This window comes from Panthera onca, chromosome B1 (assembly GCF_046562875.1).
Source record: "Panthera onca isolate mPanOnc1 chromosome B1, mPanOnc1 haplotype 2, whole genome shotgun sequence".
Classification (NCBI taxonomy): Eukaryota; Metazoa; Chordata; class Mammalia; order Carnivora; family Felidae; genus Panthera; species Panthera onca.
In genome coordinates, this window is record NC_138342.1 from 161953088 (window position 1) to 161975976 (window position 22889).

Genomic DNA, 22889 nt, shown 5'->3' on the forward strand with positions numbered 1-22889 from the left:
AAGTTAGGTTATTGACCAATAAGTCAACTTTTAAAGTTTCTTATACATTTATAGATATCTAGACTTATTAAAAATTAGAAGATAAACTGCACACCATGGTTAATTTTAAGATATCTTTTTGGCAAAAGTGCTTTCAATTTTTAAATATTTCATTGAAATTATTTTGTGTGATCTTAAATCTAGTTTTTTTTCAATATGTGTTATGAGTGTATTTTGTATATTTTAAACCATATCAGAATTTTAAATATACTCATACATTATTTTAAATTAACATAAGCTCAATATGACTAAACACACATTTTTTTCCAGGTGCAGATTTTGGTCCTGAAGAGTGTTATGCTCACCTTAATTCTAAGACCGATCAATCTGGGAACTGCGGTTCAGGTCCTTCAGGATACATACAGTGTAAAACTAAGTATGCTTTAAGAAATCTGTCTGAGAAACTCTATTTATTGCCTTAAATTAGAAAATACAACTAGATAATTAAGCTTATGAGTAATCAAAATATTACCTGCCCATGAAGTTAGACTATATTCAGTCCTTTATAAATGTCTTTAATACAGAATATCTGCACTACTTTTTCTCATACATCCCATTATCCCTTTTATTGTCCCGCAGAGTGTTTACTTTACATATATAGATACATTGATAACGTTAGTTAGAAGGACTGGTCATTTCTATTTTGCACGTTGTCATTTTAACTTTACAAAGTATGAGCATTCTTACAGTGATGAAAAGAAAATGTATGAATTTTTACTATCCGGTAAGTAAAGGACTGTGTTTAAGACCATGTGCTCTACAGCCATGCACCTTGGTGTCAAATCCTAATACCACTGGCTTACCTTCTTGTGTGAACTTGGATATGTGCTTCATGTTTCTGATATGCCAAATATGAATAGTAATTCCACCAACACCATTGGGTTGCCATTACTATATATATTAGAACCAGAATGTTACTGCTCTTATAATATTTTATTTTGATATGATTTCAAATTTGGTTTGGTAGTAAAAGTAAAAATTCTGTAAAACATTTCTAGTTTGCATGAATCATACAGAGCCTCCCCATATACCTTCACCCAGGTTTACCAATTATTTACTTTTGCCCATTTGCTTTATCCTTCTATTTTTTCAACTCTCTTCTCTCCTCTCTTCAAAATGATTTTCCTAAACCATTTGAAAGAATATTGAAAACTATGCTTCTTTACCCATAAAAAAAATCATGTGTGTTTCCTGGGAACAAAGATATTTTCTTACATAGCTATAGTGTAGCTATAAAGCCATGTTTCACATTAGAACTTCTGGGGCCCTTAGGTGGCTCAGCCAGTTAAACGTCTGACTCTTGACTTTGGCTCAGGTCATGAACTCACAGTCTGTGAGTTCAAGCCCCAGCCAGCATCAGGCTCTGTGCTGACAGTGCAGAGTCAGTTTAGGATCATCTCTCTCTCCCTCCCCCCTCCCCCACTCACTCTGTCTCTGTCTCTCTCAAAATAACTAAATAAACTTAAAAAAAAAACCTTCTTTAATTGTCTTAGGGAAGTATTTATGTCTATTTTGTCTTTTTCAGGAACAAATCCAGAGTCATATATTTGTTTGTATTTAGTCATAATGTATTTTTCATCTTTAATCTAGATATTTTCTTTGTTTTAATTTTTTTCTTTTCTGTAGTTTTTTTTTAATGCTACAGAGTAATTGTTTTAAAGATGTCCTTCAATTTGGCTTTGGTGGATATTTTTCATAGATTCATGCTATACGTTTTGGCATGCTTATTACTGAAGTGATATGTATGCCCTAGTATAATTTTTAAAAAGTACACGGAATTTTTTCTCAGTCTTGTCTATTTTAGGTTAAATTATATTGAGAACATGGACATATTCTGTTCCTCTTCAAACTTTACTTCACTAGGCTTAAAATTCATTGATGATTTCTAATTCCATTATTTACTCTGCCTGTAAGCTAGAAATGTACAGTAGGGAGAAGTATTCCCTTCTCTATATTTATTTATTTGTTTATCTATGTGTTTATTTATATTGGTTCAGACTCAGCAATTGTTATTTTATTCAATAGTATAGAATACTTTACTGTTATTATTTATTGTGGTTCTTTTTCAAATTGTCTCAGTTTTGGCCACTGAGAGTCTCTTTTAATTGGCCACAGTGTTTGATAGGACTCTAAGAACTTCCAGATTTTGGGGGTGTGGCTCAGTTGGTTAAGCGTCTGACTCTTGGTTTCAGTACAGGTCATGATCTTATGATTTCCTGAGTTTGAGCCCCACATCTGCTCTGTGCTGATAATGCTGCCTGCTTGGGATTCTCTGTCTCCCTCTCTCTGCCCCTCCTCCACTCATGCTGTTTCTGTCTCTCTCAAAGTCAATAATAAATAAACTCAAAAAAAAAAAAAAAAAGAACTTTCACATTTTTCTAGCACAAAATATTCTAGGCTCCTGTTATGCTTTTCCTGCCCCTAATCTGTATTTAGCTATTTATCCAAGTAGCCTATATTCCTTTTAGTAGAGAATAATATTAAAAAAATAAATATCTGGGCAACAGATGTGCTTATTTCCACTATTTTTTATTACCTCTGCACCTTCTCAGTCAACAGACCTAGAACATACATGTAATGTATGCACATACATGTATCATACAATTATTTATTTGCTCCTTTATATCTCTGCATTTAAAACATGAACTTACAGTGATTATTTCTGATTATACACCATAAAGTACATTTTAGTACATTTCTCATATGTTCAAACTCAAATATGCAGAAGTTATTCATTAAAAATCATGTATAAAAATTGCATTTACTGACTAAAGAAAACCTTCTAGTGATTATGATTGTATTTTCCTTTAATCATTGATCATTTTTATATTAGCTGCTATACAGTGCTTCTCTGTTAATTATGATATTTGAATCATATTGATATTGGTATCTAGGCATTTATTTGCTCCTTGGCTATGTCTTATTTCTTTTGGCACGTATACATTTTTTTTTACTTTATATTGGATACTATGAATAATACATAATGGAAATTTTTCATTCATTTATGCTTCCTGAAAGCAATAGAGTTTTGTTGTGGAAGGGATTTAACATAGCTGAACTCACACTATAAACAATACCCTTCTGTGAGTTGCAGTTGAAATACTGTTTATTTCTTTATGCCTCTTAAGATGCTTTTTATGAACTCCCTGGAGTCTTCACTATACATGCTGAGTTCAGTGGTCAGACCAGATTTATGGTGAAGTTTATGCACACTTCAGTGCTGAGCTCCTTTTAATTTCTGGGCACCTAATTGACACGAGGCCCATTTTTAGTTCTGCCATCTGATTATTTAAGCTAAGAGATGTTGGATATATCCCAATTCACAATATCTCTTGATATAGTTCCCATTGTTAAAGCTCAATTATCATACAATTGTTCCCTTTCTGGTTACATTACAGGGCCTTTCTCTCTCTCTCTCTCTCCCTCTCTTTCTCCCTTTCTCTCTCTCTTCCTCTCTCCCTGTGTGTGTGTGTGTGTGTGTGTGTGTGTGTGTGTGTTTCAATTAGAATTCCACCCTTACTGGAATCCTTAGTTTATTACATGCAGCAATCAGTGAAACTATCCACTACGAGAAACGGTGGGGCATCTTGGTTCCAGAGTTTGAGAGAGTTTTTATAGAATTTGGGTTTGTTTTAAGTGATTTTCAATTGGGTTTGAGGAAGCGGATCTTTCTTCTGAATTTGATGCTTTCAGAAAGTAAAGGTATGATTGAGTATCTCAATAAATCTTACATATGAAGAAGAAAGATTGGAGAGAAGTTAAGCTGTAACTGATAATGAAGCAACAGCCACTCATATTAGCTGGATGAGACGGATGTTTGATAATTTTGTTGTTTGGAAAATGTTTATGTTTTGTCTCTCTATGTTCATTCATAATTTATGGAGCAGGTCTGTCTTTTCTTGATGCATCATGACCACAGAGTGACTTGGCTTAAAGTTGATATTCCTAAAATTGCTTATATTCAACAGTTAAGCAGAAGATCTAGCTGTAAGTACAAGTCAGTTTGCATTAACTCTAATACTTTTCTGTTAATATCTTCACCTGAATGTCAGAGGATGCTTTTCGCTTTTTCATTTCCCTTTTTTGCCCAAAGGCAGACAAAGTCAAGCCATAGAAAATTGCTCCAAGTTACCTATATTTTTGTCATTGCTAAGATTTTACCGATTAGGAACTTATTTAGAGAATGTGGTATATAGTTGGGCTCATGTTAGTCTCCCCTGTCACTTTTGCTGCAAGATAATTTGTTGAATTCTCTGATGTATCAGTGGCTGTGTGGTAGCATTTAGACCCCCCAAAAGACTCATAAGCCAAATAAAAATTTTATGGCATAATATTTGCTAATATTTGTAATATGCTCACATTGATACAACAGACATAATTTTCAGGATATCCGTTTTGTTAAAATACTGCATATACCTTAAATAACGTACATAGTGATAACTCTACGGTATATAATTCATTTACTTTTGTTATTTTTAAAAAATGTTTACTTATTTTTGAGAGAGAGAGAGAAACAGAGAGAGAGCATGCATGCAAGTGGGGGAGGGGCAGAGACGAGGACAGAGGGTCCCAGGTGGGCTCTGTACTGACAGCAGAGAGCCTGATGTGTGGCTTGAACTCAAGATGACCTGGGAGATCACCTCTTGAGTTGAAGTCTGACGCTCACCTGACTGAGCCACCCAGGCACCCTACTTTTGTTAATTAATCTAACTTTAGCTTTTGAATTCTTAAGTTTTAAAATGTTTTCATTTAAATTCAAGTTAGTTAACATACATTATAATATTAGTTTCAGGTGATTCAGTACTTACATACAACACTCGGTGCTCAACACAAGTGTACTCCAAAATCCCCATCACCTATTTAACCCATCCCCCATCCACCTCCATTCTGGTAACCATCAGTTTGTTCTCTATAGTTAAGAGTTTGTTTCTTAGTTTTCCTCTCTCTTTTTTTGCCCTATATATATATTTTTGTTTCCTAGTTTGCACATACGAATGAAATCATGTGGTATTTGCCTTTCTCTGACTAACTGATTTCACTTAGCATAATAATCTCTAGCTCCATCCATGTCATTAAAAATGGCAAGATTTCATTCTTTTTATGGCTGAATAGTATTCCATTGTGTATTGATGTCCACATATTCCTTATCCATTCATCAATCGATGGACACTTGGGCTGTTTCCATAATTTGGCTACTGTGGATAATGCTGCTGTCAACATTGAGGTGTATGTATCCCTTTGAATCAGTATTTCTGTATTCTTTGGGTAAATACCTAGTAGTGTGATTGTTATATCATAGGGTAGTTCTATTTTTAACTTTTTGAGGAACTTCCATACTGTTCTCCAGAGTGGCTGCACCAGTTTGCGTTCCAACCAGCAGTGCAAATGGATCCCCTTTTTTCCACATCCTTGCCAACACCTGTTGTTTCTTGTGTTGTTGATCTAAGCTATTCTGACAGGTGTGAGGAGATATCCATTGTAGTTTTGATGTCCTTGATGATGACTGATGTTGAGCATTTTTTCATGTGTCTATTGGCCATCTGTATGTCTTCCTTGGAAAAATGTTTATTCATGTCTTCTGCCATTTTTTAACTGCACTAACAGCACAGAGCCTGACATGGGGCTCAATCTCACAAACCATGAGAACATGACCTGAGCCAAAATCAAGAATCAGATGTTCAAATGACTAAGCTATGCAGGTGCCCCTCTGTTCAGTTCTATTGATCTGTGTGTGTGTGTGTGTGTGTGTGTGTGTGTGTGTGTGTTTTGTGTGTGTGTGCCGGTACCATGCTGTCTTGATCACTACAGCTTTGTAATGTAACTGGAAGTCTGGAATTGTGATGCTCCCAGATTTTCTTCTCTTTTTCAAGATTGCTCTGGCTACTCAGGGTCTTTTGTGGTTCCCTACAAACTTTAGGATTGTTTTTTCTAGGTCTGTGAAAAATGATGTTGACACTTTGCTAGGGATTGTGTTAAATATGTAGATTACTTTGGATAGTATAGACATTTTAACAATATTTATTCTTCTAATCCCAGGAGCATGGAATGTTTTCCATTTCTTTGTATCATGTTCAATTTATTTCATAAGTATTCAATAGTTTTCAGAGGACAGATCTTTTACCTCTTTGGTTAGGTTTATTACTAGTGATCTTATGGTTTTTGTGCAATTGTAAATTGGATTGATTCCTTGATTTCTCTTTCTGCTGTATAGGAATGCAACCGATTTCTGTACATTGATTTTCCTGTAATTTTTTGGTGGAGTCTTTTGGGTTTTCTGAGTATCATGTCACCTGCAAACAGTGGAAGTTTGACTTCTTCCTTGCTGACTTGGATGCCTTTTATGTCTTTTTGTTGTCTGATTGCTGAGGCTAGGTGTCTTGACACTATGTTAAATAACAATGGTGAAAGCTGGCATCTCTGTCTTGTCCCTGACCATAGAGGAAAAGCTCTCAGGTTTTCCCCAATGAAGATGTATATGGTTTTGATTATGTTGAGGTATACTCCCTCTAAAGCTACTTTACTGAGGGATTTTATCATGAATGGATGTTGTTGTACTTTGTCAAATCCTTTTTCTGCACAATTGAAAAGGCCATATGGCTCTTTGAAATCTTTTTTTAAAGTTTATTTATTTTGAGAAAGAGAGAGAGAGCCTGAGCAGGGGAAAGGTAGAGAGAGCACGTGAGAGAAAATCCCAACTAAGCTCTGCACTGCTACCATGGAGCCGATCCTGGGGCTCGAATTCACGAACCATGAGGTATGACCTGAGTCAAAATCAAGAGTAAGACACTTTACTACAGCCACCCAGACACCTCAAATCTTAGTTTTAAAATAACTCAAAAGTAAATAGGCATTATATTCATGCTTAGTAAATTTTTGGGAGTGTAGATAAACTGATACATGTGTTTAAAAACAGTTTTTTGTTCTCATTTTTAGTTTCGTATCTAAAAGTATGTAGTTCTAGGCTCTTTACTACAATGCATTATCCATGTGCAAGAGAAAACTACCCTTTTAAACAGTAGTTACATGTATGTGAAATGAGATTAATAATACTTTCCCTTTCTACCTCATGTGACTTTTTATAGAATTTAAATTTCATGTTAAACACTTGAAAACATTACTGTTTTACCCTTATAAAGTTAAACACTTGAAATACTACGGTTTTACCTTTGTAAAATTTTGCCTGAAGTCCATGTGTAAATATAGCATACTAAAGATAGAGTATATATAAATTCCTTTTGGCAGGAAAGAACATCCAATGGAAAAAAGACAGTCTCTTTAACAAATGGTGCTGGGAGAACTGGACAGCAACATGCAGAAGGTTGAAACTAGACCACTTTCTCACACCATTCACAAAAATAAACTCAAAATGGATAAAGGACCTGAATGTGAGACAGGAAACCATCAAAACCTTAGAGGAGAAAGCAGGAAAAGACCTCTCTGACCTCAGCCGTAGCAATCTCTTACTCGGCACATCCCCAAAGGCAAGGGAATTAAAAGCAAAAGTGAATTACTGGGACCTTATGAAGATAAAAAGCTTCTGCACAGCAAAGGAAACAACCAACAAAACTAAAAGGCAACCAACGGAATGGGAAAAGATCTTTGCAAATGACACATCGGACAAAGGGCTAGTATCCAAAATCTATAAAGAGCTCACCAAACTCCACACCCGAAAAACAAATAACCCAGTGAAGAAATGGGCAGAAAACATGAATAGACACTTCTCTAAAGAAGACATCTGGATGGCCAACAGGCACATGAAAAGATGTTCAACGTCGCTCCTCATCAGGGAAATACAAATCAAAACCACACTCAGATACCACCTCACGCCAGTCAGAGTGGCCAAAATGAAGAAATCAGGAGACTATAGATGCTGGAGAGGATGTGGAGAAACAGGAACCCTCTTGCACTGTTGGTGGGAATGCAAATTGGTGCAGCCGCTCTGGAAAGCAGTGTGGAGGTTCCTCAGAAAATTAAAAATAGACCTACCCTATGACCCAGCAATAGCACTGCTAGGAATTTATCCAAGGGATACAGGAGTACTGATGCATAGGGGCACCTGTACCCCAATGTTTATAGCGGCACTCTCAACAATAGCCAAATTATGGAAAGAGCCTAAATGTCCATCAACTGATGAATGGATAAAGAAATTGTGGTTTATATACACAATGGAATACTACGTGGCAATGAGAAAAAATGAAATATGGCCTTTTGTAGCAACATGGATGGAACTGGAGAGTGTGATGCTAAGTGAAATAAGCCATACAGAGAAAGACAGATACCATATGGTTTCACTCTTATGTGGATCCTGAGAAACATAACAGAAACCCATGGGGGAGGGAAAAAAAAAAAAAAAAAGAGGTTAGAGTGGGAGAGAGCCAAAGCATAAGAGACTGTTAAAAACTGAGAACAAACTGAGGGTTGATGGGGGGTGGGAGGGAGGGCAGGGTGGGTGATGGGTATTGAGGAGGGCACCTTTTGGGATGAACACTGGGTGTTGTATGGAAACCAATTTGACAGCAAATTTCATATATTAAAAAAAAATAAATAAATAAATAAATAAATTCCTTTTGATTATTTTTTTAATCTTCACTTTGCTTGGTTTTATTTGATTTTTAAATGTATGTGGATTATAATAATTGAATGTACTTTAAATGCAAAATTTCATTAATATTTCCATCATGCAAAAATGTTTTCTTTAATCTATACCCCATACAACCTCATCTCAATGATGATAGATAAATGTAGTCTATTAAAAAATTTCATATAAATGGAATGCTACAGTATGCATATTTTGTGTACTTAATATTCCGACACAGTTTTCAGATTCAAATAGATCAATCTTCTATTAGATTTTATTTTTATTGCTAAGTGATTTTGATTTTCACTGAAAATTACTATATATATATGTTAATTAATATGATTAGTTTATTCATTCTTTATTGATGGTCAGTTATATGGTATATATTTTAGCTATTATGAATAAAACTGCTATAAACATTTAAGGTCAGGTCTTTATAGTGTAATATTTTTTCATTTATGTTTGGTAGATACATACATAGTATCATTACTGAGTCCTATAATAAGCTCACATTAACCTTTTTAAGAAATTGCTGATTGTTTTCTAAAGTGGCTGTGTAAATGTACATCTACATTAACAGAATTCAAGAGTTCTAGTTTCTCCACAACGTGTTACTACTTGGTATTATCATTCTTTTTTATTTTAGCCACTCTAGTTGTAACTTGTTTTAATTTACATTTATTTACATTTACACTTATCTAACTTTTGAACATTTTCCCAAGTCCTCTTGTCAATGTGTATCTCTTCCTGTGTGGCGAATTTATTAATTTTTTTTCCATTGTATTTGGAATAGGTTAGTATTCCTACTATTGAGTCTTATCTTTATATCTTTTTATTCTGAATTAATTGTGGATTCACAAGAAGTAGCAAAAATATATATAGAGAAAACAAAGGCCCCATGTACCCTTTAGTTGGTTTCCCCAAGAGGTAACATTTTATATGATTTATATCAAATGTATTTTATCTGTAGTACAATATCAAAACCAGGAAATTGACACTGGTGAATAGACCTTACCCCCCAGATTTCCATCAGTTTTACATGAGTGTGTGTCGGGTGTGTGTGTGTGTGTGTGTGTGTGTGGTGAATTGCCATCTTAAAAATATTGAGTTTTCAATTGATAAATATATAGGATTTCTCAATTTATTTGTTTTCTTTCATTTTTCTCAACCAGACTTATTAATTTTTTTGTGTTCTTGTTGCATTTATTTGGGTAAATATATTCTTAAACATTCTACTTTTGAAACTTGTGAATAGAATAGTTTTCTTAATTTCATGTTCACATTGTTCATTGCTGATATATAATAATATTGAAAATGCAAACAAAATTTTTATATTGATCTTTTATATTGTGTGACCTTCCTAAATTCATTTTTTTTAATCTGAGTTTCTTAGCATTTCCTTGTCCAGGATTATTTTATTTTGAATTGTTTATTCTTTTTTAATTAGGATGCTTTTTAATTTGTTTCTTTTGCTTGAAAATGTTGCAGTGTAAGTGGAGAAAGAAGAGACTTTTGCTTATTCCCAAATTTATTAGAAAAATTAAGCATTAAGTTTATTATTAACTGTATGGGTTTTTTTTGGAGGGGGGTGCCTTTTACCAAACTAGGAAAGTGCTCCTGTATTCTTACTTTCTAGAGAGTTTTAAATCTTGAATGGTGGATTAGCACCTGGGTTGCTTAGTTGGTTGAGCATCTGACTCTTGATTTCAACTCAGGTCATGATCTCAGGGTTGTGGAGTCGAGCCCTGCATCAGCTCCATGCTCAACATGGAGCCTGCTTAAGATTTTCTCTCTTTCCCCTCTGCCCTTCTCCCCCATTCATACTCCCTCTCTCTCTCTCTCTCTCTTTCTCTGAAAAACAAACACCCTCCCTTCCCACCGACCCCTGTCCCCGCCACCGCCTGCCTGCAAAATCCAGAAAATCTTGGGTGGTGGCTGAACTTTTTTCAAATGCTTCTCATCCATCTATTGATATGATTCTGTGTTTTCTGTCCATTATTCTATTGATATTGTATATTACATCAATCGACTTTCAGATGTTAAACCAACTTTGGGTAATGTTTTTGTTATTTACTCTGACAATGTCTGGGTTTTAAAATATGCTTTTTTAATTTATTTATTTTCTGATGCTCTTCTTTTCTTTAGGTAGATCCGATTTTCTGACCCATATCATTTTCCTTATGCCTGAAGAATTTTTTTTTAAACATTTCTTGCAAAACAGGTCTGGGGGCAAAAAACACTATCACTTTTCGTTTGTCTCAGAAAGTCTTTATTTCTCCTTACTTTTGAAGAATAATTCACTGGACACAGAATTCCAAGTTAGATTTTTTTCTTTCAACCCTTAAAACTTCCCTCCACTCTCTTCTTCTTTCATTGTTTTTACGGTAAAGGGATGTTGTATTTCTTATCTTTGTTCTTCTGTAAGTAAGGTATGTGCCCAACCTAGTTGCCTGCAAGATTTTCTCATTGACTTTGGTTTCTTTAGGTGCATGCAACATATTTGTGTGTGTTCTCTGAGTTTCTTGCATTTGTGATTTAATGTCAGTAGTTTTGGAAAGATCTTGGCTGTTATTTTCTTAAATTTTTTTCCCTCCATTTTCCTTCTCCTTCTGCAATTTTATTATGAATACGTTACAGTTTTTGATATTGTTCCATAGTTCTTGGATTTTTTTCTGTTATTTTTTACCATTGAGTTTTCATTTAGGAAGTTTCTATTGACCTATCATTGACTTCACTGAGTATTTTGCTGTTTTGACTGAGTTTTATTGATGAGCCCTTGGGAGCCATTCTTAATTTCTGTTACTTTTTTTTTATTTTGCAATTATCTTCTTTTCATTCTTATAGCTTATTCTGACAATTTCCGTATCTCTGCTGACATTTTCTCTCTGGTAAAACATAATGAACTACTGATGTATGATACAAAATGGATGAACCTTACAAAATTATAATAATTAAAATACACCAGACAAAAATCTTTATGATTTCCCCTATATAAATTTTCCAGAAAAGGTAAATCCATGGAGACAAAAATCAGGTCACTGGTTACTTGGGGATGGACTCATCAGTAAAAATTGATTCTGAATGCCCACAAAGGAAAATGGACTCCACAGGATTTTGGTGATATTTGCACATAAATATATCCTTAAAATGATTTGATTCATTTTAATCTAAGTAACTTTTTTATCTTAACGAAACTGTGGGAAATTTTGCATGAGAGTTCCTACTCCATGCCTCACTTCCATCCTGAAGCCATACCAACAGGAATGCTTTAGGCAACAAGCTTCCAGCCTTGTGGGCCCTCAGGTCCCCACCACCGAGCTGGGCGGGGCCAGCAGGGAGAACTTTGAGGGGTCTGGAAGGGGCACTTAGGAGACTGCCTGATGCTGCCCTCACCCCCACCCCCACGCTCCCCTCCCAGTAGAGGCTAGAAGACAATATGAAGGCCTAGGGACACTTGGGGGCTGCCCAGTCTCTGTTCCGGGTCAGGGAAATGCTGACCAAGTGGAGTTTTCTAATGAAAACAGATGCCCCCCAAAAAAAGAAAAAAAAAGAGTTTGGAAGTCATTTCTCTTTTCGTAACAACAACAAACTAAACAACTAAACAAACTGAAATCCATGACTTTTCTTTGACCCATCAGAGAACTGAGGTTGCAGAAAAAACCACCTACATGAATCCCAATAGTTTATTTTTGCTTTTGTTTCCCTTGGCTCAGGAGACATATCTAGTAAGAAGTCTTCATGGGCAATGTCAAAGAGGTTACTGCCTGTGTTCTCTAGCATTTTGATGTTTCTTGTCTCACATTTAGGTCTTTCATCCATTTTGAATTTATTTTTATGTATGGTGTAGAATGTGGTCCAGTTTCATTCTTTTGCATATTGTTGTTCAGTTTACCCAACACTATTTGTTGAAGTGAAGAGACTGTCTTTTTTTTCCATGGGATATTCTTTCCTGCTTCTGTGTGTGTGTGTGTGTGTGTGTGTGTGTGTGTGTTCTATTTAGCTGTATTGATCTAAGTGATCTATGTGTGTATTTTTGTGCCAGTACCATACTGTCTTGATTACTACAGCTTTGTAATATAACTTGAAGTTTGGAATTGGATGCCTCCAGCTTTTCTTTTCTTTTTTTGAGGTTTCTCTGGCTATTCAGCATCTTTTGTGGTCCACACAAATTTTAGGATTGTTTGTTCTAGCTCTGTGAAAAATGATGTTGATAATTTGCTAGGGATTGTATTAAATGTATTGATTGCTTTGGGTAGTATAGACATTTTAATAATATTTGTTCTTCTAACAAATATTATTTTTTCCATTTCTTTGTGTCCTTTACAATTTCTTTCATAAGTATTCCATAGATTATTTCCCTCTTTGGTTAGGTTTATTCCTAGGTATCTTATGGTTTTTGGTGCAATTGTAAATAGGATTGATTCCTTAATTTCCTTTCTGCTGCTTTATCATTGGTGTGTAGAAATGCAACAGATTTCTGTACATTGGTTTTGTATCCTGCTACTTTACTGAATTTGTGTATCAGTTCTAGCAGAGTTTTGATGGATGGAGTCTTTTGGGTTTTTCATGTAGAGTATTGTGTCATCTGCAAATAGTGAAAGTTTGGCTTCTTCCTTTTCAGTTTGGAACCCTTTTATTTCTTTTTGTTGTCTGATTGCTGTGGCTAAGACTTCCAGTACTATGCTAAATAACAATGGTGTGAGTGGACATCCCTGTGTTGTTCCATAGAGGAAAAAAAACTCTCAGGTTTTCCCCATTGGGAAGATATTAACTGGGTTTTTCACAAATGGCCTTGATTATGTTGAGGTATTTTCCCTGTAACCTTACTTTGTTGAGGGTTTTTATCATGAATGGATGTTGTACAGATCCTTTTTCTGCATATATTGAAATGATCAGATGCTTCTTATCCTTTCTTTTATTAATGTAGTGTTTCATTTTGGTCATTTGCAAATATTGAGCCACCTTTGCAACACAGGAATAAATCCCACTTGTTAATGTTGATTTTTAAAAAATGTATTGTTGGATTCAGTTTGTTTGTATTTTAATGAGAATTTTGCATCAATTTTGACCAAGGATATTGGCCTGTAATTTTCTGTTTTAGTGGTGTCTTTTTCTGGTTTTGATATCAGGGTAATCCTGACCTCATAGAATGAATTTGGAAGTTTTCCTTCCTTTTCTATTTTCTGGAATAGTTTGAGAAGAGTAGACATTAAGTCTTCTTTAAATGTTTTTTTTAGAATTTGCTTATGAAACCATTTGGCCTTGAACTTTTGTTTTTTTGGGAGGGTTTTGATTACTGATTCCATTTCTTTGCAGGTTATCAGTCTATTCAAGTTTACCATTCCTCCATATATGTTTAATATCGTAAGAAGGTTTCCAAGTATTTTGTGGAGTGAGTGGATCATTTTACATTTCCATCAACAGTGTAAAACCTCACCAACATTTGATATTGTAATAACTTTTTATATGCTTGTAGGGTTTTGTTTGTTTGTTTGTCTGTTTTCTTTTGGTCATTCTAAAAAGGCAAAACCATTCTGGTTTCACTTTGAATTTAAGTACTAATTAATGAAATGATCAGTCTTTCATGTGATTATTAGCCTTTTTCATACCTTCTTTGGTAAATTGTCTTGACAAATCTGTAGCCTATTTTCAAATTGTGGTTTGTTATCATTAAATTGAAAAATAGTTTACATATTCAGAATATAATTTTTATCAGATGTATGAAATGTAAATATTTTCTCTAAATCTATCCCTTTTCTTTCCTTAATGGCATCTTTCAAAGAGCAGAAGACTTTAATTTCGATGAAGCCCAATTTATTCATTTATTTTTTTACAGATTATGGTTTTGGTATAGTATCTGAGAAATCTGTGCTCCATTGCCATAATAGTGGTGAAAGCAGAAGTATTTGTTTTGTTCCTGATTAAAGAGTGGTAGCATTCAATCTTTGGACTTTAACCATGATGTTACTAGTTGGTTATTCATACAGCTGTTATCTGTTTGAGGAAGTTCCTTTCTATTCCCACTTTGACTAGATATGTTTATCATGGATCAGTGCTGGATTTTATTAAATGCTATTTCTGTGCCTTTTGAAATAATTATGTGTTCCCTTCCCCTTTATTCTGTGACTTGGCTCTTAGGTATTAACCCAATGATACATTCCTGGGTAAATCCCACTTAGTCATGGTGTATAATCATTTTATGTAATTCTAGATTTGGTTTGCTAATATTCTGTTAAGAATTTTTGTGTCCATATTTATCGTATTGTGGTGTCTTTTCTTTGCTTTGATGTCAGAATACTACTTGCCCATAAAATAAGTTAGAAAATGTTTTATTTTTCTCACTTTCTGTAAATGTTTGTGTAGAATTAGTAATATTTTTCATGTATTTTATAGAATTTATCACTAGAGTCATGTGGCCTTAGGCTTTTCTTTGTAATTAGGGAGCACATTTAGATTCAAGGTAAATTTAGTTTCCACTGCTGTTACTTCTTATCAATCATTCTTAGATCTCTCTAGCATATGCATGTAGCCTCTCTGTCAGCTAGGGATGTGATATAAGGATAGTTTATCACTACCCTTAATGGAGCTATTACTTCCAGGATTGTGTCTTTGATTTTTATCTTATCTGTCACTAACCCCAACTAGGATTTCAATCTCAGACTCATAGTGCTGCTGGTTTTACATTCTTTCCTTACCAAATTTGCTACTTTATTCAAAGTGTTAATGGGTGAAGTTTTTTGTCCTCTTCACCATATCTAGAACCATTTTGCTGACATTTAATTTAATAGTTTTCATGGCCAGCTCTGACTCTGGTAAAATAACAGCATCAACTGACCTGAGAGGGCATAGGAGCAGATTCAGTACAGAAGACCACAGTTCCCACTACTCTTGATTTTATGGCAGCTTTTCATAAATACTTCTCACTTTTTTGTTTGTTTTGGTAAGTTTTATAGCCCTGAAATGGTTGTTTTGACAAATTTGCCCAGTTTTATGCTTGTTTGGGGAATAGATGATTTAACTATATCTTCTCTTTCTCATAGCCCCCTCATGTACATTTATCTGTACAATTTTCTTTATTCTGTGTCTAACTTATCACAAAATCTAGCACTGATCCATGATAAATACTCTCACATAACTAGGAATAAAAAGGGACTTCCTCATTTGATAAAGCTATCTGCATTTTGTAGTTTTGCAAGCTTCCATCTAAGATCAATTCCCTTTAGTGTGAAGAACTTGGTGTACATTTTCTTTAGTCCAAGACTGCTGATGATAAATGTTCTCAATTATTGTCTGAAAATACCATATTTCATTTTGAAAGGTATTTTCTCTGCACATAAAATAGGAAGACAGTAGATAGTTTGTTTCTTTTTTGGAATTTGTCATTCAATAATCTGGTTTCCATTGTTTCTGTTGGAAAGTCAGTCTTAAATTGTATTATTACGCTTTTGCTTTTCATGCTTTTTAATATTCTGATTACCTTTATCACTTTTTTTGTGGTTTACAGCACTATCTTTATGATGTATCTTAGTAGTTTTATTTTAATATTTATTGTATATAATGCTTCTTGGATGTGGGATTCAATGTTTTGTCAGTTGGGACACATCATCCTGAGAGTAGGAATTATGTTTGAAAAATTAAAAAGAAAATCCAAAGAGACTGGTATTTAGAAGAACTTTACCAATTTTTAAAAATGGAATAAGCTTGGAATTGCTTATCTTTAAGAATCAAAAAAGAGTGAAAGAATTACTTTAAAAAAAGTGATCAGGCTAACTTGGAAATGGTTCAAAATTATTAAAATGTTCAGTTATTATTTACAATGCAGGTAAGGCTTTTATATTTTCTTGTTGTTTTACAATTAATTGTATGAATCTTTTTGCAAGACTTCAAATACTTTACCTAAATCTTTTTGATTTATAAATGATATTCTAATATTTCTTTTTATTGAAGGCTAATGATTTCATTTATGGGTAAATTATAGGGATCTGCAGTGTGGAAAATTAATATGTGAATATAAAAAAGAAGAAATAATTAATATTCCAAATGCCACTGCTGTTTATGCCAACATAAATGGACACATCTGCGTTGCATTGGATTTTCCACATGATTTTATAATTAGCAAAAAGATGTGGGTAAAAGAAGGAACTGTTTGTGGTAATAATAAGGTATGTAGTCTTTTTCCCCAAATAAATTCTTAATATTTTATACTCTATTTTCAAATGCATGTTTAATATTTTTCTCATAATTGAAGTGTGCATTTGATTTCAAAAATAAAAACTTTAAAAATAAGAAAAAACATTTTAAATCTACATTCATGCAGATTATTTTTCTATAAACATTTTATTGGCTATTTAGTACTTTTTTTCATTGATATTAATGTATCTTCACTGAACGGAGAATCGTACTGTTCTTTCACTAGATTTAAAAAAAATTTTTTTTTTAACGTTTATTTATTTTTGAGACAGAGAGACAGAGCATGAACGGGGGAGGGTCAGAGAGAGGGAGACACAGAATCTAAAACGGGCTCCAGGCTCGGAGCTGTCAGCACAGCCCGACGCAGGGCTCCAACTCACAGATCGCGAGATCATGACCTGAGCCGAAGTCGGTCGCAAAACCGACTGAGCCACCCAGGCGCCCCTCACTAGATTTTATTAAATTGTCTCATGGTACATAGAGATGTAATTCATGCCATGAATTATCTTTTAATAGATTTACTTGAAAAGAACTGTTAAAATAATATACACTCGTTTTAGTGATGAAAATAATAAAAATGAGATAAAAGCAAAATCATTCAAATGCATATATATGAGATGTGACTACTTTCCATGTTCATGGACCTTCCAACAACTATTTATATACCCATACAAACAATTGTGAAATACTTAGTATACTAACTATATTTTATATATATGTGATACTTGAATTTTTTTCTTCCAATATCTTATCTAAACTCAAGTTAACATATAGTGTCATATTGGTTAACATATAACATGATCTTACATGTAGAAAGCCATAAACATTACACAGAGATACAGAGATACACGCACTATATTAGAATTAATAAATTCAGCAAAGTTGTAGGATACAAAATCAGGACATAAAAATCAGTGAGTGGAATCTCTACATAGTAAAGGTGAACATTCTGAAAAGGGAATTATGTTATCAGCTCCACTGATAACACCAATAAGAATAAAATACTTAGGAATTAACTTAATAAAGGAAGTAAAAGGCTTGTACACTGAAAACTATAGCTAACATATAGTGTCATATTGGTTAACATATAGTGTCATATAGTTAACATATAGTGTCATATTGGTTTTAAGTGTAGGATTTAGTGATTCATCACTTGTATATGCAGTGCTCATCATCACAAGTGTCCTCCTAAATGCCCATCACCATTTAGCTCATTCCCCCACCTACTTCCCCCTCACCCTCTTCCCTTCCATCAACACTGTTCTCTTTTTGCTTCCCTTCCCTTATGTTCATCTCTTTTGTTTCTTAAATTCCACATATGAGTGAAATCATATGGGCCATCTGGGGCTACTCTGGGCTTGGGTTGGATCAGATCAGGAGTTTCCTAGAGATGTGGTAACACCAAACTGTAGGGCACTTTCCTTGTGTTGTCTCCGGAGAAGGTTGGTGGGCAGGGCCTATAGTCAGACCAGATGCCTGTCCCTAGTCCACTGTTGAGGCTGCAGTGGCACTGGTGCGTGTGATTATTTGGCACTCTTCCCAGGGCAAGAGTCATGTTAGAGTGGTGCTGGCCACTACTGGGGCAACTTGCACACTGTTTGTGGCACTACTTTGGATGAATATGGCCAAAGGCATATTGGAGGCAAATATTTGTAGAAGAACTCAGGGGGAGGGTTAGCAAGGTTTGTGTGGGCCTGCTGTGGTGGACAGGCTATGTCTGCAGGAGAATGCAGGGGCAGGGTGGCCTACTAGCAAACTAGATGGAATGTTGATGCTGTGCTGTTTCACACAGGTGTCTGTGTGTCTAGTGTGTGGGGCAGAGAAGAGAAATAGTGCCCTCCAGCTCCTTTGTTCCTGGAAAAGTCTCTCCAAGATCCCTCTCTTCCGGCTCAGACTCAGAGATTAGTAAACAAATCTCCCTCTCATATACCCCATATACACTGCTGCTTCTGTGCTCCATCTCCACGGGGCTGTTGTGCTGTTTCTTTAAGGGCTCAAGTTTCCAATCACCTTTCCTGGCTCTCCCAGAGCCAAGCCCAGTGATTTTTAAAGTTCCAGGCATTAAGCCTCACTGATTGTAAGAACTTGTGAAATTATGCCCTTCTGGTTTTCAAAGCCAGATGTTATAAGGATTTGACTTTCTCATGTGAGTTCCTCATGTCTGAGTATTCTGGTGTGAGGAGGGGTTCTTTCTCTGTTTTCTCCACGCCTGAGGTATCTCTACCTCCTGTGGACAGTCCTGTAATTCTGTTGAACTCTGGACTATCCCTTCATACTTTCTCTGAGGTGGTCTTTTTTCTACATTTAGCTATGGAGAGTCTGTTCTGCCAGTCTACAGGTTATTTTGGGGGGGTTCTGTACACTGATATGGGTGTTGTCTAGTTGTATCCATGGGACGAGGTAAGCTTAGGATTCTTCTACTCTGCCATCTTCCCTGGGAGTGTAGCTGTGTGTTTTTAATAGATAGTGCTTACTATATTGAGGTAGTTTCCCTCTACTCCTAATTTGTTAGATTCTTTTTTATCATTAAAAGGTGTTCAATTTTGTCATATGGTTTTTCTACTTCAATTGAGATGGTTATGTGATTATTCCCCCCTTTATTCCTTTAATGTAGTGTATTACATTGATTTTTGTATGTCGAATCATTCCCACGTTCCATAAATTAATCCTACGTGGTTATTATATGCAAATTTTTAATATGTTGTTGAATTCTGTTTACTCATGTTTTGTTGAGAACATTGCATTAATATTTACAATCAATATTTGTTTGTAGTTTTCCTTTATTATTGTGTCCTTGGTTTTTATATTAGGGTAATTCTGGCCTTATAGAATGGATGTGGAAGTGTGCCTTCCTGTTACATTTGTTGGAAGAATTTGAGAAAGACTGATTTAAATATTTGGTGAAATTCTGTAAATATTTAGTAAAATTCACCAATGAAGCTATCTGGTCCAGGAATTTTCTTTGTTTCAAGGATTTTGATTACTGATTTAATATCTTTATGAGTTCTAGGTCTAGTCAGATTTTCTATTTCTCTTTGATGTAATGTTGGTAGATGGGGTGTTCCTAAAAATTTGTTCATTTTATTAGCTTATCCAAATGTTGGTGCTCAGTTTTTCACCGTATAAAGCTTGTTATTTCTGTTAAATTGATAGCAATGTGCTCACCTTTATTTCTAATTTACTTATTTGAATATTATTTATTTTAGTAATTCTAGGTAAAAGATTTTTCAATTTTTTTGGTCTTTAATTTTTATTCTCTAATTCGGTTTTCTGTTTTCTCTTTTATTTCTGTTCTAATCTTTGTTATTCCCTTCCTTCTGCCACCTCTTGGCTTGTTTGCTTGTTTGTGTGTTTGTTTGTTTATGGTGAAAGTTTAAGTTTTTTATTTAAAATTTTTCTTCCTTTTCTAGGGGCACTTGGATGGGTCAGTCAGTTGAGCTTCCAACTCTTGATATCGGCTCAGATAGCATAGTTTATGGGATCGAGCCCCGTGTTGGTTTCTGTGCTGATAGCACAGAGCCTGCTTGGGATTATCTCTCTTCCTCTCTCTCTGCTCCTCCCCTGCTCACACACACTCTTTCTCACTCTCACTCTGTCTCAAAATAAGTGAATAAACATTTTTAAAAAATTTAAAAATAAAATCATTCTTCCTTTTTAATGTGTTGGCTTACAGTTAAAAATTACTGTCAGCAGTGTTTTCCTGCATTTCATGTCTGGTGTATTGTGTTTTTGTTTTCTTTTGTTTCAGAATATTTTCTAATTTCCATTGTGTATTTTTGTTGACTAGTTTTTTTATTTAATATGTGATAATTTCACATATTTGTAAATTTTTCAGTGTTCCTTCTGATTTTACTGTATAGTTTCACTTTACTTTAATCAGAAAAGATACTTTGCATAATTTCAATCTTTCCAAATTTATTAAGACTTGTCTTGTGACTATATATGTCCTAATGTATACAATGCCCATGTGCAGTTGAGACAAATGTGTATTTTGCTATTGTTAAGCAGTGTTCTATATATGTCTATTAGGTCCAATTGTTATACAGTGTTTTCACATCCTCTATTTCTTTATTGATCTTCTGTCCCCTTCTTTTCAAAAGTGGAATATTGAAGGCTATTATTGTAGAGCTATCTATTTCTCTCAGCAATTCTGTTTGTGCCATTATGTGGGAGTTCTGATGTTTGATATATACATGTTTATCATGTGTATGTTTCTTGGTGAATTTTGATTACTTATTAATCTAGAGTGTACTTTTTTCTTGCAATGATAGTTGATTTAAAATCTATTTTGTCTGATATTATTATAGCCATTCTCATTCCCTTTTGTTGTTTCTTTCATGGAATATATTTTTCCATCCTTTCAATTTCTACATGTTTGTGACATTGGATATCAGGTGAATGTCTTGCAGAAAGAGTCCCTTTAAACATATAGTTGATGGGGCGCCTGGGTGGCTCAGTCGGTTAAGCGGCCGACTTCGGCTTAGGTCATGATCTCGCAGTCCGTGATTTCGAGCCCCACGTCGGGCTCTGTGCTGACAGCTCAGAGCCTGGAGCCTGTTTCGGATTCTGTGTCTCCCTCTCTCTCTGATCCTTCCTCATTCATGCTCTGTCTCTCTCTGTCTCAAAAATAAATAAATGTTAAAAAAAAATTAAAAACAAAAAACATATAGTTGAGCAATGTTATCCATTCTGTCACCCCATGGTATTTGATTGAAGAATTTAATCCATTAACATTAATGTAACTGATAGAAAAGGACTTACTTTTGACATTTTATTATTTTTATATTTCTTATAACTTTTTTTGTACATCATTTCCCCATCACCACCTTCATTTTTCTTTAGTTCATGTTTTGTAGTAACACATTTTTTATTCTCTTCTCTATACCTTTTGTATATATTCTATAGATTATTATATTTGTGGCTACTATGGGATTGCATATAGCATCCTAAAGTTATAACAATCTAATTTGAACTAATACCAAGTTAACTTCAAGTATACACAAACATCTACTCTTGTACATCTTTGCCCTCCACACTTTTTTTTGATGTCAAAAATTACATTTTATATACTGTGTACCCATTAACACAGACTTATAATTATTTAATTTTATGTATTTGTCCTTTTAATCTCAGAAATTTTCAAAATGGAGTTATAAATGAAAACTACAATACTACTAATTTTTATACTTTCGTCATTTATTTATTGTTACCAGAGATCTTTATTTCTGTGTGTAAATTCTAGTTACAGACTAGCAATTTATCTAGTTATCTAGTTATCTAGTTAAAGACTAGTTATTTATCTTGTAGGACTCCTTTTAGTACTTTTTTGTAGGCTATGTCTTATGGTAATAAATTCCCTCAAATTTTATTTCTTTTTAATATGAGAATGTATTAATTTCCCCTATCAAATTCAGCTCAGTTTTGTTGGATATAGAATTCTCAGTTGTCAGGACTTTTTATTTTCCTTCTAGCATTTCCAATATATGAGCCCATTGCATTTTGGTTTTAAAAGTTTTTAATGAGGAGTCTGCTATAATTTTGTTAAGGATAATTTGTACATGGTAATTCATTTTCCAATTGCTGTTTTTAAAATTCTATTTTTTTCCTTTGGCATTTTGTTTGATTATAATGTGTTTTGGTGTGAATCTCTTTGCCTTTGCCTTAGTTGGTATTCATTTGTCTCACAGGATTTGTAGATCCATGTTATTCTTCAAACATGGGGCATTTCAGACATCAGTTTTTCAACTAATTTCCCTGTTTCCTTTTTTCTCATCTACTTCAGGGAGTCCCATAATATGTATTTTGATCTGCCTGATGGTATTTCATAACTCTCTTTATCTTTGTTCATTTTCTTTGTTTTTTTCTTTCTTCATCTAAGACTCCAAAGTTTAAAATGTCTTATCTTTAAATCACTGATTCTTTCTTCTGCCAACCAAAATTTGTTTTTGAGTCTAAATAATAAATTTTCAAATTTAGTTATTACATGTTTGCATCATCATTTTTTGGTTGCTATTTATAATTGCTATCTCTTTGTTGATATTCTCATTTTGTTCATATATAATTTTTCTGATTTTCTTTCTTT

The 22889-nt window shown here is 34.2% G+C and overlaps 1 protein-coding gene across 4 annotated transcripts in view; it reads left to right on the forward strand.

The window, feature by feature from the left end:
- ADAM2 (ADAM metallopeptidase domain 2) overlaps positions 1-22889 on the forward strand; it is a 136229-nt gene that overhangs the window by 99040 nt on the left and 14300 nt on the right. For all 4 annotated transcript variants that reach the window (XR_009615995.3, XM_060653513.3, XM_060653512.3 and 1 more), the window contains 2 exons: positions 310-415; positions 16596-16779. Coding sequence is in view for 3 of the 4 variants with exons in the window: in XM_060653513.3 (XP_060509496.1) it covers positions 310-415; positions 16596-16779 (290 nt within the window). In the remaining variant the exon portion in view is untranslated. The remainder of the gene's footprint in view (positions 1-309; positions 416-16595; positions 16780-22889) is intronic.